Source organism: Lethenteron reissneri, chromosome 18 (genome assembly GCF_015708825.2).
Source record: "Lethenteron reissneri isolate LAM-NWPU_2019-01 chromosome 18, ASM1570882v1, whole genome shotgun sequence".
Taxonomy (NCBI): Eukaryota; Metazoa; Chordata; class Hyperoartia; order Petromyzontiformes; family Petromyzontidae; genus Lethenteron; species Lethenteron reissneri.
Genome location: NC_083796.1, coordinates 4,110,464 through 4,138,382, shown reverse-complemented (window position 1 = coordinate 4,138,382; position 27,919 = coordinate 4,110,464). Strand labels below are relative to the sequence as shown.

At 47.9% G+C, this 27,919-nt stretch overlaps 1 protein-coding gene across 1 annotated transcript in view; it reads right to left on the bottom strand.

Annotated features, from left to right (window-relative positions):
- Positions 1 to 9,507: 9,507 nt before the first annotated feature.
- Positions 9,508 to 27,919, bottom strand: part of LOC133343729 (furin-like) — a 55,802-nt gene continuing 37,390 nt past the window's right edge. Inside the window, exons 4-15 of the mRNA XM_061553496.1 lie at positions 27,230 to 27,358; positions 26,498 to 26,574; positions 26,226 to 26,314; positions 23,061 to 23,233; positions 22,199 to 22,411; positions 20,393 to 20,493; positions 19,060 to 19,163; positions 17,849 to 17,966; positions 15,772 to 15,951; positions 14,184 to 14,305; positions 13,248 to 13,478; positions 9,508 to 11,551 (exon numbers count right to left, since the gene is read on the bottom strand). Of these exons, the coding sequence (XP_061409480.1) occupies positions 10,848 to 11,551; positions 13,248 to 13,478; positions 14,184 to 14,305; positions 15,772 to 15,951; positions 17,849 to 17,966; positions 19,060 to 19,163; positions 20,393 to 20,493; positions 22,199 to 22,411; positions 23,061 to 23,233; positions 26,226 to 26,314; positions 26,498 to 26,574; positions 27,230 to 27,358 (2,241 nt within the window). The 3' untranslated portion in view covers positions 9,508 to 10,847. The remainder of the gene's footprint in view (positions 11,552 to 13,247; positions 13,479 to 14,183; positions 14,306 to 15,771; positions 15,952 to 17,848; positions 17,967 to 19,059; positions 19,164 to 20,392; positions 20,494 to 22,198; positions 22,412 to 23,060; positions 23,234 to 26,225; positions 26,315 to 26,497; positions 26,575 to 27,229; positions 27,359 to 27,919) is intronic.

Sequence of the window (27,919 nt, the reverse complement as noted above, 5' to 3'; positions counted from 1 at the left end):
CCCCCGGCACTTTAATTTTATTATTACCGCCGCTAAATACCGATAGACGCAGGCGTACGGCAGCTGTGGATCGATCGTGGCTCGTGATGATGCAGTCAGCGAAACGTCGTACTCAATTGGGCGCTTTACCACCCGGGTGTGCTGCAGTGCAGGGTGGTCCAGATCTCTTGTGACCCCCCCCCCCCCCCCCCCCAATGAATTGACCCCAAACATGTGTTTTTTTTACTTTGCATATTCATTGCTGTTTTAATAAACATAACATTTAGGGAAATTAATGTGGGTCACAAGACATCTGGACCGACGTGTAGTAGTAACACATTGCCACGTTTTGTTCACGTGACAAGCCTTACCCATTGGTCTGTATCGGGTGGTGATGGGTGAACGACACATTGATATCTACGCGACCTAAGCCACAATAAAACTTTATGGTGACTAATATTGGTCGCGAAAGCCGACCTGTTAAAATGATGGTCTATACATTCAACTTTCCATCACAGTGGACTGACTTACATTATACATTATATTTTATTATTTTACATTAACCATTATAAATGATCAACAATCATTGATAATATTGTTACATTATCCATTAAAATACGTTCTTCGTCATATTTTCTATTACATTAACCATGATCATAACACGTTATCAATCACCCTTGATTACGTTGTTACATTACCCATTAAAATACGCTCTCCATCGCATTATCTCGTATTGTTACATGAACTATTATCTTCATACACCATCATCAAATTACACGAGCCAATATCGCTCGATACGATTCTGCATTCCATCATCACCGCACTCACCTGCAGAGATCGACTCACAGCGCTACATGATCCACGTCGCCTTTCTCTGCCCGCACCTGCCCATCCCACACCAATCACCAATGATCTCATCTCTTAATCTCACAATTATCTAATTAACGCCACCACGGTGGGGTGGGGTGGGGTTGGCGATGATATGGGCGTGGAGAGTGGATCGTATAAAACGGTGTTGGTCACTAATTTGCCGGGTGGGCACTTTCGCCCAATAAACGTTAATTGGTGAGGATCGCCACGTGTTTGAAACCATGTGGGTTTGACAGCAGCACGACGCATCTTGTGCATTGACGGGGGGGGGGGGGATCACGTCAGGGGCCGCACGAAAGGTCACCAGTGACCTCCGGTGACCCGCGGGCTTTGCAGTGAAGAACACCGGAATAAAATGAACAGGAGGAAATGTTAATTCGCCTGTTTTCTCCGCACTTGACTCATCAATGCCTCCCTTCTGCACACTGCAGGGGGATCTGTCGTCACCACACCGCATCCCCAGGCTGATTTAGAGCCTCAACATTGACGCCGTCCATCTAAAATCGAAATCCTCCTCGTCCTCTTGTTTCTGTTTCTTCCTCCGAGAAGCTGGCCACGAGTCGGCAACATGCCACGTGTAGGAGGCGCGTGTCCCTCTCCCTCCGTCTCATCGCCTTAATCCCCCTACCGCAGTGGCTCTCAGCTGGGGGTACACGGACCCCCTGCGGGTAACGTGGCATGTGTCCCAGGGAGTAACGTGAAGTGATGTATAAATGACACCTGTCCACCCATACGATTTACCCCTAATCTTGTATAGGGAAATTGAGTTTTCAGGCCCATACGGCTTCCAGCCGTTTAAATACGGGCAAAAAAAATGTTTCGTCTTATTTGTTTGTGTTTCTCCCTTGTGATGGGATTTTGTAGGATGAACTTTGAGATTTATACGGGCACGAGGTGACCAATCAGGTGTGAATTGGTCTAATAAGGTAGGGCACTGATAAGGGGTTGACAGGTATGCAAACTGTATTGTTAAATATCAACTCAAGGGGAGGGGGGGGACTAAATAGACGGAGGTTATCCCTTCACATTGTATTTATTTAGTCAGAATGTGTTTGTCATCTGCTGTTTGTCTAAAAGTCGCTCTGCGTGTGATGCGGAACTCTTTTGGTCAAAACAAACCAACAATAAGTAATATTAAAAAAAAACTTTTTTAGAAACACGCTTTTATGAAATGTGCTAGTAACGGCATAACTCCACGACTCCAGGAAGTGGCCCCGAAGCTTGTCATAACGTAAGGGGCCGTGGTGATTTACAGCCAACGTCAGTTGGCCGTGGACAATTAGACCCAAGCCGAAACATAACATATAAAAATAATGTTTACAAATATAGATTTTTTTTATGTTAGAATATAGTATTGTCATCAGTATGACATAAGTATACCAAGTTTGCAGTCGATACCACATTGGGAAGTGGGTTAAAATCGAGTTACAAGATTTGAGGATACGACAACAACAGAGTGAGTTCATAGAAAGCGTGTAAAAAGATAGTTTACATTTATTTTGTTAAATTTTTATGATAGAATATGGTATTGTCATCAGTATGACATAAGTATAGCAAGTTTGCAGTCGATACCACATTGGGAAGTGGGTTAAAATCGAGTTACAAGATTTGAGGATACGACAACAACAACAACAGACAGTGAGTTAATAGAAAGCGTGTAAAAAAAGATTGCGAGGGAAGGATGCGTGAGCGAGGGGGTAGATGGGAGTGGGGGGCACTGAGATTGAAGCAGCGACATTGTGTGTGTGTGCGTGTACGTGCCTGGTGAACCGGTCCTGGGCCTCCCCCAGGTCGACTCGGCCGCAATTGAGTACCAAAAGTGGGATGTCTAAAAACATTGCCACTGGGGAGACAAATGCGGCCGGGCGTGGTGCTGGCCACCCACCCCCTCGTGTGCCGTGCCGGCCTTCATAGGTTGCTACTTGCCAAAAGCACTTGCCCCAACAGTATGTGATGTCACCGCCACTTCGTGGCGAATGGCGAGTGTTGTTGTTGTTGTTGACCGGGTGTTGTTGTTGGTGACCGGGTGTTGTATATTGTATCATCTGGCTTCACTGGCCTTACAAACTTAAAGTTGCAGTGTGCTGTTCATTTCACAATTGTTTATCACAGATTACACACTTCCCCATTTTTTACTTTGTTATTTATTATTTTTTTCCTGAAAGTAAATCACAAAGTTCTTTGTACGTACAGCGTATAATGCAATCAAAACAACTCAATTTAACACGTAGGCTTTCGCGACCAATACCATCCATAATATAAGTTTTTGGGTTAGATCGCATAAATATATAAATGTGTCGTTAAAACCCGCCACTACCCGACACAGCCAACTAGTAAGGGTTGTCACGTAAACAGAACGTGGCCAATTCGTCACTAGGACAGCACACCGGTGTGTGAGAGCCAAGCCACAATATTTACAGTCTGAGTACGACGTTTCGGCAGTAATTACAACTAGCTTCATCAGGCGACAGCCAGATTTGTGGAGAAGTCTGTTTCGTTCCTTAAATAGAGCCATAGATGTGGTGACCACACTTCTGCACTCTTGCACACATCAACAGGGCATTGAATGCCAAAACCAAATCAAATAACACGAGCATTGAAACTGCCCAAGTAATTAAAACGATCAAAATACCGTACATTGCGGGAGTAACTGATAAACTAGCCAGATGTTTTGAAAAACAAAACATCAGAGTCAGATTTGGCACCGTACATAAAATACGGAATTTAATATCTGGTACAAAAGATGTATTACCGAAGCTATCAACAGAAGGTGTGTACCGGATTAACTGCACTTGTGTCAAATGTTATGTTGGGCAAACAGGACGAATGATCAGCACAAGACTAAAATAACATCAGAGAAATATTAAATACTCCCAAATACAACTGTCAGCAGTAGCAGAACACGCGTGCTAACAAGGACACTCAATTGATTTTGATAATGTTGAAGTTCTGTGCAAAACTAGCTACTACTGGCCAAGACTAATTAGAGAATCTATCGAAATTGAAAGAAATAAAAATTAATGTAAATGTTCGGATACCTGCCGCCTTAGTGCTGCGTGGAAGCGAATCATCAAATAATACATTGCTTAAATGCATGCCTATAACAGGCACCATACTTCAATAGTAGGCTATTTTAATATACACAATAAACAGGAATGACAAGATCAAAGGGCTCGCATAATGTGCATGTATGATGTACGTTGACTCATTAATACCCCCCCCCCACACACACTTTACGCAAGAGCGCAGAAGCGTGGTCACTACATTTACGTCCTATATAAGGAACGAAACAGGTGGACTTCTCCACAAATATGGCTGTCGCCTGATGAAGCTAGTTGTAATTACTGGTGTTGTGGCTTGGCTCTCCAACACAACCGGTGTGCTGTAATAGTGACGAATTGGCCACGTTCTGCTTACGTAACAACCCCTTACTAGTTGGCTGTGTCAGGTGGTGGCGGGTTTAACGACACATTTATATATTTACGCGAACTAACCCAAAAAAAACTCTTATGGAAAACAGCTTAAACAAGAGTGAAACACATGACATGTTCCATGCATTTTTCACAAACTGAGGTAATGAAACTAATGATTAAGTACGGCTAATTAATTTATATACCCATCATGGCATTTCTGTTTTTTTTATGTGACTCCATCGCCTTCCAACTTCAATGCAACTGGTTTCAACTCTGTTGCGCTTTGTCCTTGGTCAAACCACCGACAGTCTTTAGACTGGACGAAACGGCCTGTGGAAGTGGATATCACAGAGCCCCCTCTGAGCCCTTCAAGTCACTTCTGCTCCACGCACTTTCCCACACGCACTACATACGAGTTCAAATAAACAGGACCCATATCTTTCGATTTAAAGCTTTCGTGACTGCAGGGATTCATCTTCTTGGTTCTTTCGGTAAAGTCACGTAGAAGGGAAGTAATAAAATAATAAATATAAAACATAATAAATATTATTTTATAAAACATAATAAAATATTATTTTATTTTATAAAACATTAAAATATTATTTTATTATGTTTTATTTGTATTATTTTATTACTTCCTTTCTACGTGACTTTACCGAAAGAACCAAGAAGAGGACCCATATCCATAGGAGGTTTTTATGAGTTAGATCGCGTAAATATAAATGTCGTTAAACCCGCCACCACTCGACAAGCCAATCAGTAAGGTTTGTCGCGTAAACAAAACGTGCAAATTAGTTACTAGTTCAGCACAACGGTGTGTTAGAGTATACCCACAAGATTTAAAATTCGAGTACGACGTTTCGCCGGTAATTACAACCAGCCTCGTCAGGCGACAGCCGAAATTGTGGACGCATTTCGTTGAGAGTACTTGCCCGTAATATCGGCAGTTAGCCAGCAATGTTTCAAGTAATCCTGACTGACTGCTGATGAGAGGGTCGAAACTGGTCTAGAGTTTGCTCGTCTTGAATCAACTCAGCCGAAAGTGTACACTCCCAGAAGCAAGGCCGTAGCCATGGAGTCAACATTGTGGGGGACCAAATCTTACAGGGGGTCTGCCCCCCCCCCACAGAAAAATATCTAAATTTGAAAACTAATTTCCTGCCATTTCCTGCCTAAAATATTTGTAAAAATTCACTAACACATAGGATGGACTTTTATTTATTTTTTACAATAATGTGTAATAGTGTATTGTATTACATTGCTCTGTTTTTTCTTTTTTTCCTTTTCTTGTTTCATTGTATGTAATGGCAGAGATTAGGGATTTATAAAGTACAACCATAGCCACAATCATATAAACAGAAATCTATTTTGGGGGGGGTGTGTACCCCCCCCCCCCAAATATATTATAATTACGGCCTTGCCCAGAAGGCTTGTACGTCTGATGGGTTGCGTAAAAAAATGTATTTGTCGCAAGACTGATAAATGAGAACATTTCGTCTGCATATTTTATCTGATCCACTAGAGGGCACCATCTGCCCACGTGCGATAGATTTGTTTCACGACGGTCAATTCGATGCAGTATTTTCTTTTTCGGAGCTGCAATTGAGTCAAATTAAGAAATAGCTCAACCAATTTAAGTGTGCTGGGGTTTTTTTTTGTGTGTGCAATCATTAGTGACCGTGCTACGACCCATCAACTCGTTACGCTGAATGGGCGGTTGACACTTGGAGTCGAACACAGGAATCTCTGCGGTCTCAGGCTCAGCGGCTCTGAGCCACACGGGGCCCCCTCGGGATGGGTTTTTTCAAGCTGATAGTTGTGTGCGTGCGTGAGAGAGACCAAATTTGTATCACTTTATTGACATGGGGTCACAATATTCTGGCGAATCTTTCCGGAGCGTCTTATAATCTGGAGAATACGGTGCATTTTTTACAGTACGTGTGTGTGTGTCTTGCCACGTGCTAATAGACGCGTGACATGTTGCAAAATAGTGTCCTTCGGTCGCTGTGTTCTCGTTTAACGGCTTAAGAAATGTAGTAAAGAGAAGGGAATTGGGCTATGTTTTTCAATATATTTATTTGATCTGATTTCCAAATCACACGGCATATATGTCTGTTCTAGCGTGAGTGATGAACAAGAACACAGTCCAGAAAGATCCACCGTTGTACTGTACTATGCTCTCACATCTATGTTCCACGCCCTGACCAAACCCGCTCCGACCAGGGCGATTGACGGTAAAAAATAACCTGCACGGCGTGGGGAGGCTATCATCCAGCAGTAGGTTGACCACAACGGCTGTGTGTGTGCATTCTATTCTGATTGACACCTGGTCGGCTCCTGCCACATACTGGGCACTTGGACGCGGACACAATCACGGATTCACGCCCATAGAATGTTCCACCACGCACAGCGGGCGGAGACCGCATCTTGAATATGCACCTCGGACAATGTGGATTTTATACAGCGGTGACTTCAACAATGCAGCAGGCAGCGCACCCGACCGGACAGGTTACGAAGCGGTCATCTGAAATGTCGGCTCTGGATGCCCGAACGACAACTCCGCACGTCTCATTGTGGATGATTTGCTCACTGCTCCCACCTGTCCATCGTAGGCTCTTTCTGAAAGAGGAATTACGTACATCATCGCTTCACCTGCATATGCAGCGTGTTACAAAACTCTCTGGCACGTGTCGTGACGGGTCCTGCAAGATCCGACCGTGTCCGTCCAGTGCTCGCCAAGCTGCGTTGGCTTCCGATTGCCGAACAGACACATCGTCAGGTCGCACTCGGTACACACAGAGCGCGTGCCACAAATGAACAACAACAGCTTGCTGACCTCGTCATGGAGCGTAAACCATCACGCGAACTGCGGTCATCCTCGCAGCGGCGGCGTTTGGCTGCAAGCCATCCAAACAGAGACGGCCACCGCATCGCGCGGCGCTTTCAGGCGCGCTCCGACGGCCGTCTGGAACGCTCTTGCGATATTAGGAAGCCACTGAAGCTGTGCACTTTTCAATCTTGATTTTTTTTTAAATCTTTATATCCGCTTTTGTGTTGAGTTTGTTGTCCTTCCCCGCACCTCCGATTCACACAGTTGGCTACGTATCGTGTGAAAGAACTTCACGATACATGCGATGGGCATTCCAAAGAAGGAAATCAATCACATGCTCACTATGGACGCCCTGGCTGTTAACATCATTCCGGGTGCGCAGAGGCGCTGAACCACTGGCGATCGAATAATGGTGGGCACTATCAAACTACATGCCTACCGCCACCTTAGAACTAAACCCACTAAGGAGCTTGACGTCAAATTGTTCTCTTCCGACGACTGCATCGCTCGCAATCAAAGCATCACGATCAAAAACAGCTTCTAGTCACCAGGACCCCTTTTTAGGATGACCTGGAAACTGCAATGGTTTCTCTGTCTGCGATGTCATTCTCTGTGGAGCTACGGACACGAAAGCCACGAAAACAGCCCTGGCACTCCGTGGAGAAAATGACCACGCTGGGACCAGAAGCATGCTGCCCGCCTCGGAGAGGACAAGGTAGACGGGAGGAGGTTGAAGGGAGTCCATAAAGCGGTGGTCTTCATTGCAAGACCCACGGACCAATGGCGGTCCCTGGTGGCCTTTAGTGCGGCCCCTGAAAATACATACATGTCAAAACGCCCCATCATGCTGTCAAACCCAATGGTTTCAAATGTGTGGCAGCCCTCACACTGATGTCTTATCGGCGAAAGTGGTCCCCTCTGAAATGTAGTGAAGAACACTGCCCTAAAGCAAATGTGAAAGAGGACCTGGAGGGATCCTATGGGAAACTGGCCAATGAGGCGGAGGAAGAACTGAGATTTAACAATCTATGCCCAACGTATTGCGAAATAAAGCACATGTGTGGCGGCCCACAATTGGGGAACTCTGAAACATCTGTCTCGAAAAGGGACAGTTTTGCGTGCCACCACACAGAGGAGAACACTGGACCGCAGACGACAGCACGACGAGCGAACGCTTAATCCAACGATGGACTTGGACACGCAGACATCTGCCACCACGACTTGGAGGTACCCAGAGCTGCCGTGATGTAATTGTCTGCATGCATACTGAACTTGCAAATTTCCCAATGTTTTTGTTTCAAATAAGCTAACTCTGGACTGGTTAAAACCTCCCATCAGCAGTGTGACCTTGTGAAAGGCCCAACACAGAAGATCCCTGGTTTTGATCTTCCGCTAAGCTCACGGGTCCACGCTAAACCGCATCCGCACAAACCATGGCAGATGCGGATACCTGATACACAAATGGAAAATAAAAAAACTCCAGTGGTGCAACTGTGGTCATCCAAAACAGACCATAAAACATCACGATGCAATGCCCGATCTATAAATATGGAGGAGACATCACAGCGATACTGCGCTACTCCTGACTTAAGTTGTCTGGCTTGACCGCCTGAATATGAAATTGTCGTTGATGCTCTGCATCTAGGTCAGCCATAGAAATGAGGTAGTGTGGCATGTGGATCAAACATTCAGACTAAATTGTGACCTGTCTGATCCAGGTCAAAATCCCACCTTTTAGAAAGGATTTACATTTATAGGGGGCATTCACGTCTCGGCAACTCAAAGCACCCAGCGACATTCCAATGCCTTGCTGCAGTCTAACCTAGGGGACCCTCAAGTGGCAGTCGTCCCAGTGCGGCAAAAGGTGTGTGCAGTTCAAAGCCTGCGAATGAGGATTACATCTGCCAGTAAGGGGGGCGATGTTGCTGTAGGCGTTCCGAATGAAGTCAATCAAAGTATTGGTGCGTGAGCATGCTGAATGAAAAGAGACACGATGTTTGAATATCAGAATTTTAATGAAAGCAATAGTGACCCAATGAATTAAATAAATACTGCAATAAAAACCTTATTTTAAAGTACACAAGCAAGCTCATGAAATTTCAGTGTGCTCATAATTTGAAAAGGGCACATTGTTATGTATTGTTGATCAGGAATGCACTGGCAATGCTTGCGCACGCAAACATGGCAGCAGGATTTTGTGTTTCTGTGTTGCTCATTTACATAAACGCAACTACGTAATGATCATCGATGAGCAAACCGCTTGTACAAAAAAACCTACATTCTTAAACAGAATGCCCACTAACAGCAAAGCAGAAAGTTGCATCAATAACGTTGTCCTGCATAGACTGCGAACCCATCCCTTACTTGACTTTGCACGCTGACAGTGGCTCGAACCAATGAAAAAAAATATTTAAAAAAAAACTACATAACATCACATTTCTGCACTATTACACAGTAATTGGACTTTTAAAATGAAAAACGACTTCGGCAATCAATTTGCACTTAAGTATACATTTCAGTGTTGTCTTAAAATTATTACAGTACTGTACAACAAAGAACCATGTTGCACCACGTTGGCAGTGGCAGATTTAAATCGCTCACCGTTTCATCTGAAGCTAGACTCCACCAGACAAGTGCGACGAAATACCCTTTTTCCACCGACTTGTCGCCGAGCCAGAAACAAACCATGAAGCAATCTGAATCTTGCTTGGGGCCAAGCAGGGCCAGGGTTAATGATTTTCATCACACGTTGCGCACATTGCATCAATCGGTACATGGACTGACACGACGTACGTTCATAGTGTGTGATGTGGGCAGCATGGCTTGGGTTCTGCAGTGGAAAAACAAACTCAGTACCTCCTGACTCACGTCGCAGCCCGCTATTGCAGTGGAAAAATAAAAGAGGTAAAATGGCCAAACAACACGCTCATGCTACGAGAAGAGCTGCATTTTAATAAAAATTAAAATCCCTGCAAAATTATAATTTCTGATTTGTGTTTCGTAGTACCTACAAGAAGTATACATTCAATTCCTGACAATACAATAAGTACTATGGGTTTTATTTTTGGTCTTTTTTAAGTGCTGAAACATTACTTGGGGTGACATACTTTTTGTTTCTGCACTTGAATCACAATTTACAGTAAAAAGCATATTAAACACTGTTTTGAGAATATTTTGTTGGATACAGAGGCTCATGTCTTAAATAGTGAAATCCCTGACGTCAGTACATTTTACGACATGAGTCGTATTACTTAACGCTACGTGTAGACTTGTAACCGCCACAGTAATGTGTCTCACACTGGCTCGTGCCCATCAACAGAGAGATGCTTCCCTCATTGCTGTGAATGATTTAGGGGTGCAGACTTTATCTGTAGATTAAAACTCAAAATTAAAATTAACGGTATAATAATTTCCAATTCTCAAAACCTTCACACCATCCCTCACATATATATACGTGTATGAGAGAGCATACGTTTGCAACTCGCATTGCCATTGTAATATTAAACCGTACAACAACATAAAGGCCAGGAATAAAACACGGTGTCAACCAAGACGTGACACTAGAATTCATACATTCAGATAAATGCATAAAAAGGTCCCTTTCAGTTGTTGCACACTTTACAAAAAACCCTCTAACTCTGACAACAGTGTACATTTCTATCAGACAGTGGCATGTGAAGACGTGGTCCCTGCAGCTGCCCCAACATCACCAAACAGTGGCTTCCAGGCTCATTCCAGGTTCACCGCTCATTCCGCTACTTCGGGTGTATTCTCCCGACGCCGGCTTCGGCAGAGATGAACTTCTTCGTCTCCCCCGTGGGACCTTCGTCCTCGCTCTCCGCCTCGTCCTGACGCGGCGAGTAGGACGTCTCCTCCTCGTCCTCCTCGGCGCGGGGGCTCACGGCGTCGTACGCGGGCCGCTTGCCACGCAGGGCGGCGGCGAGTTGGAGCCCGCCGAAGACCACGCAGAAGAGCACGGCCATGACCCCGCACACCACGAGCCCTGTGAGCAGCGCCGAGAACGCCTTCGTGCCGTCGCCCGTGCCCACCCCCTTGAGCTTCTTCTCTTCGGCCACGCCGATGACATCGCTCCCTCCGCCTCGCGTGGTGCCACCCGCGACGCTCGCAGCGGGCACGATCCTCGAGTTGTTGTTGTTGGGACCCGGCGGCGGCGGCGGCGCGGCGGTGAGAGCGGGAGTGCCGTTCGGCGCCGTCATCGGTGAAAGAGTCGCGGCGCTCGGGGTCCGCTTTTCGGTGGCGGCGTCCGGCAGGGTAGCGCAGCGCTGCTCTCCGGAGACGAGCTCGGAGCCGGGCGGGCAGCTCAGGCAGTCGCTGTCGGAGTGGCCGCCGCACTGGGCACACGAGGCGTGGCACGGGAGGCAGGCGGCGCTTGCGAAAAACCCGGCGGGGCACTCCCAGACGCAGGCGCCCTGGTGCAGCAGTAGCGCAGGGTCGCACGCTGCCAACACACACGGGCACAACGGTCACTGCCGGCGTCGTAGCGTCTGCAGCGCGCATCGACACGGGAGGATGGCGTACCTGTACTGGCCTCTTGCAAATCCACTGCTGGATGAAGGCCTCCTCGTGACGTTGGGCTATAGGACAGTAGGACAATGGATTTTGCTGCACTGTGCCCTCTACTTCTCACATCACATTTGCCTTCTGTCAATCATTGATAACACCGTGGCCTTAAAAGAAACAATACGATAGGTGAAGTATCAGGCAATGGTCCTTATGCATGAGCGAGAAAGAAGAGCAAATGCACGAAACGTAACCTGTTCTATATATTTTTTTCTTTTTCTTTTTTATCGACGACTTCTTTTTTACTTGTCAATTGTGCTTGTGCACCGCTACCAAAACACAGCCAAGGTGGCTCAGTGGAAGATTTCGAGTTCAAATCCTGCATGGGGGTTGAGCACCGCTTCGAGCGAGGTCAACAGCGGTGTCCCCCCATGGCTAAACTCACCGCTGCCAAAGGAAGGTAAAATTTCCACCACTGGCTCTCAAGGCTGTGAACAGCAGATGAGCAGCGCCTCAACGCTCACTTGATCAGCAAATCTCTTTAGACTTTTTCGCTTTGGTGATCGTCACACTCGGGTGATTGTTTTAGGGAAAAATAACAAACCGAAAAAATGCTGCAACGCTCAGCCTGCGCTGCTTCAGCCAACTATTTACCGTGGGCGGGCCTCATCTAATAAAATTAATAGCTGTAGAAACGTTTTAACGTTGACTTACATAAACCACAAAAATACCAACGTGTGCCAAAACAAATAAAACATTAGTATTTTTAAAAAAATCACACCCACGTGTGAAATGTATCATCCCTTTTATTTGCTTACGTTGCCAAGAAACTGGTTTTGTGAAACGTGTCAAGGAATGCAGCGCTGACTGATGTTGGTCACGCGCATTGGGCTGCTGTCACCAGTCGCTTCGGAGGCCCCCACCAACTGCGCCGCAGGTGCACATTTGGACACCGTTGCCTCACCCCGACACCTTTTACGACCACATTCAACTAACTCTCTCGACGCCCATCTTACGCACACCGGTGAAATAACGAGAGGCGTGGATTCCTCACGGGCAAACCCCCCCCCCTAACGCCCGGGGCTTGTCCTCCACTCGCTGCTGAAGGCTCAGTCCCCCTTAATTATTATAGTCAAGACAAACCTTGTTGTTAGTTCACGGGCTTTTCTACAAAGTTCACCAATTGGGTGAACACCCATTACCACGAATGCATGTGCACATCTGCTTGTTCATGTTTTTGTTTTTTGTTTGTTGCGGTTGTACCCGATTCAAGAGCCGAATGGCTCACAGGGCTATACTTAATAAATGAACTTGAACTTGAACTTGCTTCAGTTCAGCGAATCGGCATTCACTTGCGTAGGCTCGCCGAGATTTGTTCAAAGTTTGTTCAACGTTGACTGTGCCACGCTCGATGGGAATTACACCAATCGACACCGCCCCCTTACCGCAAAACTACTACAGACTAGGTCTGAAACAAGCGCCTTCGCGATAGCCTTGCACTATAATAAGAATGGCACGAACAACAAACTTACTTGCGATGTAATCTTTTTTTATATTTATTTTTTACGCGCCCACTTCCTCCCCCCCCCCACCGTTTAAACAAGGTCACGGTGCAGGGTCATTGTGATACTTGCCGACGCAATTCTCTTTGTCATCCCATTGCCGGCAGGCGGCTCTCGGTGTAGGCGAAGGGGTGGCCGAGGACGAGGGGGTGGTCGTTGACGGCGATGCCCCCGTGGGTCGGGCTGTGGTCTCGCTCGTAGGCTGGGCTGCAGGCCCAGGCGTCCGTGCCGGGGTAGTCGCTGCTATGTCGTCACCGCCGCTTGCCGTTCCGTACAGCACCAGGGTGAAGTTTATGAGTGTCCCTGATGTGCAAAATAGGGCGGCAGCAGAAGAACTTTTCACAAACACGAATCGCAGCTCCGAGAATTTACTACATTTTGAGTTTCAATGTTACAGCAAAAAATAAATGTTTCTTTCCGTGACAAGGCACGGTAACTTGAAAAGATTTTCACCAGTTCGATTCGATCTCCTGGCACGGCAGTTGAAACAATTCGAACGTTTTTTAAATCCGTCCTGTCCACATAGCGGTATAAATCGGTGCACCACAGTTAGTCATGGGCAGGCCGCGTGTTGTGGGTTAAAGTGCATACTCCCACCTCCTCCTAAACATCATCGAGAACAGAGTAGGCCAAATACCATACATATAGGCTCTCAAGAGCTCCCTCTAGTAGAGACTTCCACCAACAGTAGCACGAGCAAGCGATTTCAGGGCTGTGTCTCCAACCACTGTGAAATCCGCTCTTGTGGGCTTCTCTCAACAACACGGGAGTTATGTACTTGCTCTGTAAGCGTTCCAGATAAAGGTTCATCTTAGCTGGGCACTACGCCGATAGAACAATAGCAATAGCATTTTAAAATAAGATGAGAAAAAACTCATGTCACCAGAGCTTCATTTTTCACAGCATATTTCCCAGTGCCCCCCAGACACTACCCCCACCCCCTCCCTTCCCCAGTGCCTCCCCCAGGCAGCTCGAGCTAAAATGAAGCGCCGATTGTGGGAGACGCACCGTAGTTGTGGGACGAGCCCTTGTCGATCTCCAGGGTCCACTCCCCGGCGGGGTCCTCGTCCCACGAGTGGGTGGTCATGAAGGCCCAGCCATCAAAGCCCTCGGAGGAGAAGTCGTGGGGCCTGGCCACGCGCCCAGCAAGCACGGCGTCACCCCCCACCCACCACCGACCCCGGCAACTTATCCCCAAAGCTCTCTCGCCTACGCACTGAAGACGCTTTGATGCTCCGTAACATACAAAAAATTCCACGAGAATGTGGTTTGGTCCCCAAATTAGTCAAATGTGTTTTTTGTTTGTCCCTTCAGTATGTCTCTTTCATAAAAATAGCTTCACTTATGAACAGTCTCCTGTACGGTCAACTCACAGGTTTATGCATGTACCCATGTACAGTATAAAGTGGAGATACTGAACAGATTTTGTTTGCTGTTCCTATCGCTCAGCATTGCAGCTAACACGTACAAACTCACACCAACATCGGCTTAACAGTGAGCGAGCCCGCAATATTGTACAGCGAGTCCTTCGTGAAGACACATTAATACATTGAGATTTCCCATTCTCAAAAACCTATCAATGTTACGATTAATATTTCAGCCGCAGTCTCTAACGCACATTCTTTTCTCATTAGAACCATTACACACATACACACATACGCATGTGTGCATAGAAAATAAGCACGACGTTGATTTGAGCAGTTCATCCTCATTATTGTGACAGGGGAATCTGAAAAAGTTGGTCAAATAGCTCGCCCCTGGGCGAGGGATGCTCCAAGGAGCGATAATCGCATGAGGAATGTGAGGGAATACTTCTGGAATGCAGCTGCCATGCATCAAGACGCCCAAGGCGACGGGAATAACTTTATTCGCACGGCAGCCAAACCAAGCGTAATTATTCGGTGTGAAATTGACGATTAATTTATTCTTCATCCGCTGCTGGATATAGGGCCCCCCACTCTTGTAATATAGGTCTCTACTCACTGTGGAAAAGCGAGGCAGATGCATTTGTCCCCGATTCAATATAGCGGAGGAACTGGAACTCCCAGCACCAGCAGCGAAGGGTTTGGGCAGCATCAAGCCGAGCAACATGTGGCACGAGCCAAAAATAAATCGGAGCGTCGTAAAACTATCCAGCACATGCCTGACACTCTCATCATCGTCATTGTCATGAACTCTCCACTGCTCGATAGAGACCTCCCCATACTGCTGCCATCTCCCATGAATCTTGTCAAAAGTAAATATAACAGTCTTTATAACTAGGATGATAACAACAAAAATAAGGAAATGTATCAATGACTCGAAGCGCCTTACATCAACTGTCATTTTAACCGTCCAATAGCCTGCTGCAGTCTAGCCAAGGCGACCCCAGTGACCACCATCCCTACGTGGCACAAGGGGCATGCAGCAACCGCCTGCAAGCGAGCATTAGTCTACCAGTAGGAGGCAAGAATGCTTTGCGGCTTTTCCCAATTAAGTAATTTCCGAGTAATTTATCAAATTTGACAATTTCAGATCATGACCTCAGCACGCATCAATGTCACAGGATCTTTAAAGTCCACCGTGAATCAGACTAACGACTGCAACACAGCCTTACCGGGGGGCGAGCAGGGTGGAGCGAGTGCCTGCGGGGCTGGTGAGGTAGATGGTGAGGTCTCCCCTCCGGTTGAACGTCAGGGAGATCTTGGCCTGCACGTGCTCCAGCGAGGTGACGTGGTCCTTCGTGCCCCTGCATGCGTCCACCACCTGCTTCACCACCAGCCGGTCCGAGATGCTCCTGGGAACAAAGACAGCATGGGGGGGGGGGGGGGTGCGTTTTCAGCAGATGCGTGGAATGAGGTGACTCTTCCACTTAGCACCGCACGCCTCGCACGCCAAGCCCACCACGCACATGATCTCTGCAGCTGACCGAGCTCAAGATGGAATCCATTGCATTCTCGGGTCCTTGAGATCGATCTTCGAGACCAGCTCTCGGCTTCAAGGCAGGCTTGAGGATATTTCACACTTCTTGGCCTTGGCTTTGGGGATGTGGCCTTGGTGTGAGGACTTGGCTTAGGGGTGCGAGCAATGACGCTGGCCCCAGTGTCGAGGATCCGGCCTTGACTAGCTTGACACTGGCCTCCGCCTAAAAGGCACCTGGCCTTGGCCTCCGCCTTGTGGCTTTCAGCCTCGACCTGAGCCTTGATCTCATGGGTCAGGGCCATGAATCCCACACAGAATATATGTCGCAACTGTGGGCGACAGCAGTTGGGTAGTTCCACAGATGAGAACCTCACGGTGAGGAATACAAAATCAACGTAATGCTACATACGAGGGTGGTAATTTTTAGGGTAATTACGGTTTTAGAAAATATAGTTCGTTATGCATTACGTGGAATACGTTGATGGCCTGACACACACGAAAATAAGGCAGCATCCATCCCAGTGTGGAAACAAAAGTTAGTATTTCTGAGCACGTTCGACACCGTGGTATTTGAGTACTTCCCCCTTTTATCTAGGAAGGTGGACAAATCCATTCTGACATCCAGTCCTAATTGGTTGACACAATATGCCAAAAGTGAAACGTCAACTCGTGACTATTCTAATAACTACCCATATCTTTAAAGTGTCTGAAACGTATGTGCGATAGTGTGGAACTTCCCAGTAATTGGCCTTTGCACACGATGCAACTACATGTTTCGTGTAAATAAAACCACAATTACTCATATGTATGTGCAGAGTCGTGCTTCGTGATGCCCTGTGGGATTGTAGACTCAGCCGGAGACCAGGGTTGAATATTCAGGGCTGCTTGAATATTCACGCCAACATCCGCACTCTCTCCCGACTCCCTCGACCTTCGTCCAGGCTACCTCGTACTCTTCCACCCGTAGCCTCCTGTGTCTCTCCGGCCCAGGAGCCTTTCTACCTGCTACCTGGCTCATCTCTCTCTCTGAATCTCCTTTGTCTCTGACCCCTCCCCTTCCGTCCAGGTTCCCCTTTTATCCCCTTAGCCCGGGCTCCTCCCTTTTACCTGGCTCTCCTCCTTCTACCCGACTCCCTCACTAGTAGACGTCTCACTCTGTCTACTAACCCCCCTTCTACCTGCCCCCCCCCCCCCTCCCACTAGTAGACGTCTCACTCTCTCTTCTACTTACCCTCCTCTCTCTCTCGCCCTTCTGGCACTCTCCTTTCTGCTTGGGCCCCTTCCCGCGGTCGCCCCTCGTTGGGTCCCCGCAGTACTCCTCTAAACATGTAAAGGTTGAGATAGATATATAGCAGCTCCGAAGGTTGTGAATTGTGATGTTATGGAACCAATTCCTGGTTAATATTGACTTGATCAACTTCTTGGTACACTTGAACCACTTAATGGAATGTCTGTATTGGTTGTTTTCTCACAAGACTCATCCCAGTATTAATAATTTGGAATTTCAACCACTGGTTCAGCTGTCACATCAGATGAACATCACCCAATGATCACTGCTGGGTGGGGAAAAGTTGACTCTTTTCGGAAGGATGGCGACATTGCTGTAGAAAAAACTAAAAAAAAATCGTGTTGGTTTAAGATAACCCATGTTTGTTTAGTGGCGAGTTTAAAGGTTATTGTTGAACATACATTCGAATGCAGCAGGAACAGCAAAGGCAAATAAAATCTGTGAGTGTGGCGGGATGAGCAGGACATTACAGAGCGATCCGTACTTGTGATCGCTGCTGAGGTCGATGGAACAGATCCTCTGAGGTCCCACCGTCGTCCAATTTGTGGCCAACGAAACCATGGTCCCTGCATCGAGCAGCCCATATCCGTACGAGTGGCTCACTGCATTGGGCGTCAGGAACAACAAAACACACCAGAGACGGCTCATGATCTACCGTTATACATGACGGTATGTATGTTGAACTTCTTTTGCACCGTACGTCGCCAACGGTGCTAATCGGAGGTGCGGGGGAAAGACAACAAACTACCTACATAGAACAAAATCTTAACAATCGTTCTGAAAGATTAATTCTAAACAGACACTTAAATCCACATATTCCCAACTAGAAACGTTTCAGTTTGGCCACGAGAGGTCTGAATGGAAATTTTCTTCGTCAAGTAACGCCAATAGCACAATGTGAATGCAGGCTCAAAACCTGCTTAGCTTCTGAGATGTGACGAGATCTGGCACATTTTGGGAAGTTTGGTCACAGAGGCCGCAATCACGCACGGGTATTTCGTGAACACGTACGTGCATTCAAACAAAGGGATGATAATGTTCTCGGAAAATGACCGCGATCATATGATATGGTTTGGTTATATGTAGCCGTTTTAAAGGGACTATGTCCTGAATAGAAAATACGCATTTATTTATGACACCGTGTATTGTTCGGCATGACGTCCGACGTTCTTCGGGACGTGAAGTTCTCGAAGAAGCTCGTGCTGGGATGCGAGGCGAAATGCCCGACATCGCACCCGAATAAGTATAACCCGTAAAAACTAAGTTTTTCACTATAAATCCTTTATATGCGTGGCGGCTAGAGTCCTCTCGTCCTCTGGCTTGAGATGGCTGCCACCTATGGGTCAGATGATTGCCTGCCATCATTAAGCAATTGGTAATTAAATATAAAAAAAAATTTCCTAAAAAGTGTAAAGTTATGGAAAAAAAATTTCACAAAAATAAATTGTCACGAAAATAAATTGTCACGCACAACGAGTCTGTGTGCAAAATGTCAGCTCGATTGGATCACGGGAAGTGGGTTAAAAAACGACCGAAAGATTTGCACGGTCGTAAGCGCGCAAGCAAGCAAGCAAGCGAGTGAACTTAATATAAAGGATTTAAAAAAGACCCGCCATTAAATACAAACGCCGAGAGTCACCACTCCGATGGGATTAACGAAGCTGGACCTGAGACGTACGCCACCCGCTCGGTCACCTTTGCGGCCAACGCCATTGGTGACCCAGTCCCTCGCGGAGAGGAACGCTGGGTTGGAGGTCCTCACGACCAGGTGCTGCATATCTCTCCACGTCAGCTTGGGGCTGCGCAGCACACGGGCAGCGCAGGGCAGGGCAGCGCAGGGCACATGGAGAATCAGCCCAACCGCAAGACACTGGCTCAAACCCCCATCGGGTGACGTTCAAACAGCAGTGTCTGCCGTGAAAACTGTTGCAGGCCAAGTCACGGTGATCATCAGAAATGCTAAATGTAAAGACGTTGCCCACAAACAGCTTGCTTACGCCACTGTTGGCAGAAAGCCCCCCCCCCTCTCTCAACCAGAGGGAGGGGGGGGGGGCCCTCCACTCGCCACTAGAAGTTCTCAACAACCACTCTGGAGTCTATTTAGTCTAATTATGATGATTGCTTGTGTTGCAATCGAAACGTCGTATGCTATTATTTAATTTAATTTATTATTTTATCTTTAGACGTGACTTAACCGAAAGAACCAAATAATAATTCCTGCAGTCACGAAAGTTCTAAAATTAAGATTGTATTTGGTCTACTCGCTCAGACTGGAAGTACCCACACTGTACCCCACCACACAAGACTGTGGTGTACCCATTTATCATTCGTGCTGCTAGGTGGACAAAGTCGGGGGGCGCGGGGAGAGTTAAAAAAAACCTGCCCCATTGTTTCAACTGCTGCGCCGTCGTGAGGAGTTCCATCCAAACTCGGGATTGCAAGTCAAGTGTGCTATCCATCACACCACGGCCACATCCCCTTGGTCGTCCTCATACCAGCGGCGTATTAAGCGTTGTGCACATGAAGGGTCAACTCCATAAAACACTTCAGTTACATTACTCATGTGAGGAAACCTGAGAAACGACAGAGTTAAAAAAAAAAACCCACCGCAATGTTCGATCTTATGCCAGGCCAGCTCAGGGCAGCAAGTTCCCACACTAAATTTAACAATTCCCCAGCAACCCCTCCCCCTCCACGCCGTCCCTCCTCGCAAACCTTTCCGCAATCCGCCCAGGCTTCAAAACATTTGTTGCCCGTTGTGTTTTTGTTTAACATTATTTTCATCCCTCGACAGCCTCGTCAAAAAAAAAAAACAACTCCCACCGGCTGCACCGTAGCCTCACGCCAGAACACCCTCCCCCCCCGCCCCCCCCCCCCGCCCACGCCCCACCATCCCACCGTACCAACACCACAACCACCCCACACCCCTAACCACACGCCACTACTGCAGCCACACCACATCTGGACCGCGCGCGCGCGCCACAAATCTGCCGAGCGTGCGGTGGCGGAGGGCGCGGGCTGTGCGTACTTGGCCTCCAGGACAAGAGCGATGATGCCGGCGGCGAGGGGTGCCGAGGCCGACGTGCCTGTGTGGCTCGATGTGCAGCGCATGCGGAGGTCCGTGGTCACCTGTCACAGAGAGAGAGAGAGAGAGAAAGATCAACCACCGTGGAGACTTTGCCACACCGCTGGGGGCAGACGCTGGCTAGCGAACACCTACGAAGGATGGCATGGCACACGTGGGTGGTGGTGATGGGTGGTCAGTTGATCGCTTTTCATCAGAAAACGTCGACTCCCGACACTTGAGAAACCCAGTTTCACCAGGTTGTGGCTGAACGGATTCGAACCCAGGATCTCCAGGATGCAGGCTCGGTGCATCGATCTGCTACTATCATTCGGAGCGACCGGGCGAGGGGTGTTTTTCGAAAATATGCACCTAGAGCCGAATTGTATTCGTATGTGGGCCAGAGGTCAGGTTCAATTGAAAACACAGCAATCAATAGTACACAGTGGTGCCAGAATGAAATTCACTACATGTGATATTCAGTTTAATACACATTCAAAAACATAGCTATCAAGAAGGGATACTGCTCAAACGTCACATTATATATCATATATCATTTTATGGCAGCCTTGTCAACAGATGTATTGAGTTTTAGTTATTGGCGCTTGTGCACCCACCACTGCCAACGCAGTATCACACAAGAATGCAATAATACGTGTTTAAGTCAGGTTTTGGCTCTCTGCAGGCCTGACCAGGGAAACAATACAAACCGTCATCAGCAATTTTTAACAGATGTAAATTCACAAGCTTAAATACATCGGTTAACAAAGTGAAATACCGAACTTTGCATTTTTTTTCTTTCAAACATTTTATTATTCATCTTTGGAGACACACCCTTTGTAAAAAAATATTGGAGGAATTTAAAGTAGCATTCACGAGTGGGGGGGGAATTTGCAACATCGAACCAAACAGGAGGCCAGACAGACCCTGGGTTCCGCCGACATCGGAATGAGGAGAGGGCGTGAAGCTGCGAGCGGAGGTTTTCTCTTCAGCGGACGCAATCGACTCCACAACAAAAACAGAACCAGTTAATTTTGCGGGAGTTCACTTACTACGGGGCTGTAATCTGATGAAGACAAGCGAGTCGCATCACATGCCATGGATTTGTTCCCTGTCTCCACCTCCCCCCGCTCCACAACAAAGTATATTAGCTGCATAATAAACCAACCAAAACAAATACAAAAAATCTTGGCAGCTTGGCAACCGGGCACCAACAAAACATCGGATACACCCAGCAGCTGCACAGCGGCAACTGCATAGCTTGGAGAAATCTCTAAAGCTGCGATCTGTGCTGCATATATAAATATGAGCAGACCTCGGTTCTGTTGTGTCTTCACATACAAATATACAGAGCACATTTATACATGTACTTTGGACTATCGGCCAATCGATTGTCCAATCCGATTAATTATGCAGCGGAATTTGTTTAAGCGAGGAAACCCTGGACAGGTTTAGACATTCTGAATCTTAAAGCAGAGTTGGGCTCGTTAGACAAATGCTGTTGTTGGGTTGCCAGATCAGAATCAGAATATTAATTTATACTGGAGGAATCCGATGAGCTATACAGCTTTTTTAAACAGATATCTAGTAGATGTTTTTGGCAAAAGAATTCCTCCAACAATAAAAGTGAGTTGACTTGGCCAAGCAGGTTTGCAAGCTAGCTGGTGGACAGGCTGGCAAGGCTGGTGGGCTAGCCGATTGGGCTATTGGGCTAACTAGCAGGCCGGCTAGCTGTTGACGGACGGACATACGAGCGAGCGGGCAACGTACGATCTGCTTCTGGCCGAGGCTGCCGCTGCTGTAGGTGGTGGCGAGCGTGGACGAGCAGGCCTCGCTGTACCAGGGCACGTTGCCCGACTGCGTGGCGCTGCTGATCGACAGCGTGTACACGCTGTTGGTGTAGCCGTCGCAATTGCAGCTGTCCTCATCGCGCCCCCCGTTCCCAGAGGCCCACACGAAGATGGAGCCGAGCCCGCCTCGGCCCTGTGCCCACGGGTACCGTGAGGGATGGGGGTGGATGGCACCGCAGGGAAGGGGGGTGGTGGCGAGAGGAAACAGGGAACGAGTGGGGGAGAAGAGGAACACAATCACGACCGAGCGACGGTGAGCACCGCCGACGTACATGAGAAGAAGCGCATAGGCCGCCGTCCAAATTGAGGCACGTAAATTGAATCGTTCTCACAAAGGGGCTGTTTTGTGCACAATGTTTATGTGCCCCAGCTGCCTCTGTGGCTGCACGCCACCACCATGGGGCGAGGCGGACAGGGAGAGAAAGAGAGAGGATGCATTTTTCCTTTGCCATTTTGTGTATCACCGATAAATTAAATGAAAACCACCCTCACGCTAGCCGTGGAACCGTGCCATCGCATTGTGGCACGGCGATCGCCAATTCTGCCAAGAGAGAAGCTGCGTCGCCCGGCATCACGAGGATGCTGCCCAAGCGACACGGCAGGCACGCTTGGCTCCCGTTGATGCAAGTGGCGCCGTTTGCTGCTAATCCGGCAACTCGGAGGCGAGGTGGTTGTTGGCTCACGCTGTGTTAAGGACGGCTGCTGGGAGCGGACCGCGCTACTGCTCGGCCACGCGCCATCGAACGACCAATCGTTTCCCCCCCCCCCCCCCCCCGCCTTACCTCGGCGACTCCCTTCTGGAAGGCTGCACGGGCGAGGCTGGCGGGCCCGTCCACTGTCTTGCCATCATCCTCGGGGCCCCAGCTGGCGCTGTAGATGTGGATGTGCTGGGGCCGCAGGCTCAGCGAGCTGGCCTCCACCGCGTCCGTCACGTCTCCGTCCAGCATGCGCACGCCTGTGCGCACGTGGGCACACAAAGAGGCACGTAGCCTGCCTTTTACACCGGCATATCCGAGCCGCGCCAGGTGTTTTTTTCCACTGGCCGTTAACAGAGCCAAACCGATATCCAAACTGTGATACAGTGGCCTCACGAGACATCCGAGTCTAGCTCAGGGATGAGCAGGGAATCGAGCAAGGCTGACGCATGCATTACATGTGACAACTTAGATAACTTATATACGGCGTTAATGTGTCATCTACACGAGCCTTGCTTGATCGTTGCGAGTAACGTCGGGATGCAAGGTTTTGCTTCTGCAGTGGAAAAACCTGAGCCGTGCCAGGCTGGCTCGGCACGGCCTCTGTGTGGCTCGGTTGCATATTGGAAAAGAGCTTAAAGGTCCCCATTTAGCCTACATAGACTGTTGGGGCAAACTCTTCCGCGCCCATCTGCAGCGCTCTTCCTTCCGATACTAGGATGCCACTAGACCGATGCACTTTTAAATTTAGATTGAAAACTAATTTCCTTACAATTGCTTTTTGTGCTCAGTTTGTTGTCCTTCCCCCACATGGTTGGCTACGTACGGTGTGGAAGAAGTTCAACATACATACAGGTTGATGTGGCTAGCCCCATGCTCAGCCCTCTCTGCGGATGCTTACACACTGGAAACTCATTCAACGCCGAGTTGATCCTGGTTGAGGCCCAGCGCTGGTTCAGATATCACTCGTTCCTGATGTTAGCCGACGCCCGAAATTCAACGGGTTAGTAGTGCAGTCACGTAGATAAAAAATGTAAATTAATAAAAGTAAAATTTAAATAAAATAAAAATCACGACGTTTTGGAGGCAACACAAGCTTCCGTCTTCAGGTGGAACCGTCACAGCACGATAGCTGTATCAAGTAAGACGGTTCCACCTGAAGCCGGAAGCTTGTGTTGACTCCGAAACGTCGTGATTTTTATTTTATTTTTATTTTACTTTTATAAATTTTAATTTTTTATCTATGTGACTTTACCGAAAAAACCTAAGAATATGAATCCTTGCAGTCACGAAAGCTTCAAATCTAGAATTAGTAGTGCAGTTTGCTAAGCACACACACACACATGCACGGCAGGGTCATTGGGCCACATGACTGGGTTCCTTTGCACGCTCTCTCACATTATCCGGACGGATATTACATGTACTTTGCCAACCACCACATGCAAAAACCTCACTCTCACGCTACCAAAAGATAATATCTGACCTCCCCCCATGCCCCTCATTTCACTGCCACCACAAATTTTGGGTCGCCACCATGCACAAAAGGTGTCATAGGCTCGGAGGCTACAATGTCAAGGTACTGCACTGCTCAAACTACTTTCCCGATCAGAACAGTGTGGAGAGGCCGACACTCACAGGTGGATTGATTGACCAAGACGCCGTGTATAGAATAAACATGAACCCATCGGTGTCCCGAGTAGCACTAGTCGGCACATGTCCCATACTGGCAATCCCAAAGCCTGATAACTCTGCACAGCGGCACACGCACGTACAGACACGGGCACGTGTGGGGTACATACGGACTCACGTGAACATGCATATGCACGCACAGGCACACATGAGAACACTTGAGCACGTAACCATATATATATATATAGCTGTGCCAATGTTAGACTTTACAGGATCACTTCAATAAATCTAAGTCCCGCAACTTTAAAACTTTTTTACACTGTGCATGCTGCACTGCTGAAAACGCACTGCCATGTCGCCGGGTGCAGGCAGCGAGCAAACAAAAGACGGCTCTGGCCAGTTGCACAACGCACCTTCAGCGGAACGGTCCCGTTCGTTTCTCAGGTTAAAATTGTAAAAGGTGCAGCCCTGCAATATGCCGGCTCATGCCACTGTCGGAGCAAGGGCCTCCACTCGCGGGAACTCTAAGAAAGTGCCTCTAACAAGGTATTTGGCCTACTTTCCCACGCTGGCCAGACGTATTGCAAGAAAAATTGGAGTACCCACAATTGACCCCACGACACGCGAAAATGCCTTGTCGACTGTGGTGCACCCATTTATACCGCTGGACAGATAGAGGTTGGGGGAAGGAGGTGGGAGGATGAGGGGGAGGGGGTTTAAGAAACTTACACCGTTGTTTCAACTGCTTTGCCGGGAGATTGAACTGGTGACCTCTGTAGTGAGGGTTATGCGAGCGAGCCATTAGCCCATGGCAGTGATTCAGGCAAAGAAGTATACATTACGGGGAAGAGACCACTTACCGTTCTGTATGCAACCGCCCAGATTTATAAGACAGTTTTTGCAGGAAATAGATGATGGTTTAAGAAACAACTACAAAATATTTCGATTTAAAGCTTTCGTGACTGCAGGGATTCATCTTCTTGGTTCTTTCGGTAAAGTCACGTAGAAGGGAAAAAATAAAATAAAATAAACATAATAAAATAATAAAAATACCATAATAAAATAATAAACTATTATTTTGTTATGTTTTATTTTTATTATTTTATTATTTCCCTTCTACGTGACTTTACCGAAAGAACCAAGAAGATGAACTACAAAATACAACATACGGTATCTCCTACACACACAGACTGAAAGCGTACACGCAGAAAAAAGCGAGATTTTCCCTGAATAAATTAAGAGTGTTATTATTATTATTAACATACAGGTGTGTGGTTTTGTCTTCGACCACATCGACGATAAAATGCGGCCCCATCTCTCAGATCTAGGAGTCGCAGCAGGTTTGCACCTGTTTCGTGCTTGGAAGGGCGACCACCGTGCGCGCACCGGGGTGCTACAGGCTACTGCGGGGCAATGGTGTGGGTGGCAGAGAATAACGCGGCAAAAATCCACCGTTGTACTGTACTTATAGGGCGCCGCCGCCGCCTACACCAAACCGCACCAATTAGCGTGGTTAAGTACATGACGGTCAACAAACCTCCACAGCCAGCGCGATGCCAAGAGGCCCCCTCTCATGCAGCAGTGGATTGATAAAAAGGGCTATAAATGTACGTGATGTTTTACCTCCAATTTTGGCATTGTAGGCGATTCCCACTCCGCAGACGTTATTGTTAGCGGCTGCTGCCACCTCGCCGGCACACCGCGTCCCGTGCCTTCGAGGAAACACGATCGTGGAAGATAAAATATACATCGGGCACGGGACGACGAAGAATCAGCCACCGGCACTCCGCGGCACGACACTGGCGAGCGGAATGTTCGTGAAAAAACAACAACAAATGCTTTGGTGTAAAAACAGTTGGGCGAGCGTGCACGACACCGCGGCAGTCCGAATTCACCGGTTGTCGTTGTACGGAGTGTAGCGAGGCTGAGGATCGGGATCATTGTCGTTGATGTCAAAGCTGGCGTTTGGATCCTGTGGTGGGATTGTAAACACAACATTGTGTTATCATCAGCGATGCAGACACAAGCTTAAAGCGCTTATGTCTTTATTCGAGAAGCATTACTTAAACCGCCATGTCGGCATTTGCAGTTGGGTTGTGATGTGTGTCGTTCGGTATGATGTTCGACGTTTGGCACCAGGTGCCTGCAGCTTCTGAAGAACTTTTAACTATATTTATTTCACCAGGTAAGGCCCACTGAGCGATAAAGCTCTCATTCAGCAGCGACTTGGCCACAAACAATAGCTCAATAAAGTGACTTATCACGTGGCAATTTATAGCAGCCAAATAATCGCATGTTTCTAAATGTGTAGGGAAAAATCAGAGGACCCGGAAAACAAAAATCCACGCAACCACAGGGAGAACATGGGATCGAACTTACGACCTCCTGTATACCAGGCGAGGTAGTTAACATCTTGCCACTGTGGCACCCAACGTCGGACATCATGCCGAACGACACGTGGTACGACTTATACACACATCGGAGCGCCGTACATCACAACCGCGACAACTCACGCAGCACAAAGACTGCGATGATCTCTACTGCTCACAACGGATCCTCTCACAACGGGGAAACTGGAGGTAGGGGTGGGGGGGGGGATGTGAGCCTAGGATCGTGGTGGCACTCACATAGTTGGCCGCGAGGTCTGGGTGGTCTTTCTCGATGCCGTCATCCAGGATGGAGACGATGGAGCCACGGCCTGTGTAGCCGAGCGACCAGGCCGACACCACGTTCAGGTCGTGGTGCTCCTGGTTTTCCTGCCGGACACCACAGTAGCGACAGCGTGGAGGATGCAACGCCGATTTAAACCGTCGTTTATACCAAACAATCCAAAGAAAAAACGTATCTTGTGTTCGTGTAGATATCTACCCCGGCTTTGCGTCTCCTGGGATGTCCCTAATGAGCTTCACTAAAAAGGTAAGACAGGTGCAAGCCTACAATTGTACAAGTGCATGTCAATGCCACTTCTGGCAGAAAGGCCTTGGCCAGAGAAAATTCTAGAGTTTGAGTATCCGTTGAACATGTGCATCTAGATGCCTCTGCTTGCGCCATTTTGCAGCAATGCCACTGTTTTCTGCAGCATCTTGAGGTGCAGTTACCATTTAGAGGCTTAGACGCTCTATAAATCAAGGTTTGTTGAATTCAAGCTTCATTAGTGCGGGGAAAAAACCCCCCACTTTAAATTGACTTTCATGAGCCCCATTGTCACTGCTGTGTGACGCCACGCAGCGGTGACACTGGATTGAGATGCATGGCGATACAGCCACGGTAACATCACCAAAAAAAAACTACGCGCGCTCTTGAAAGCGAGTTTAAAG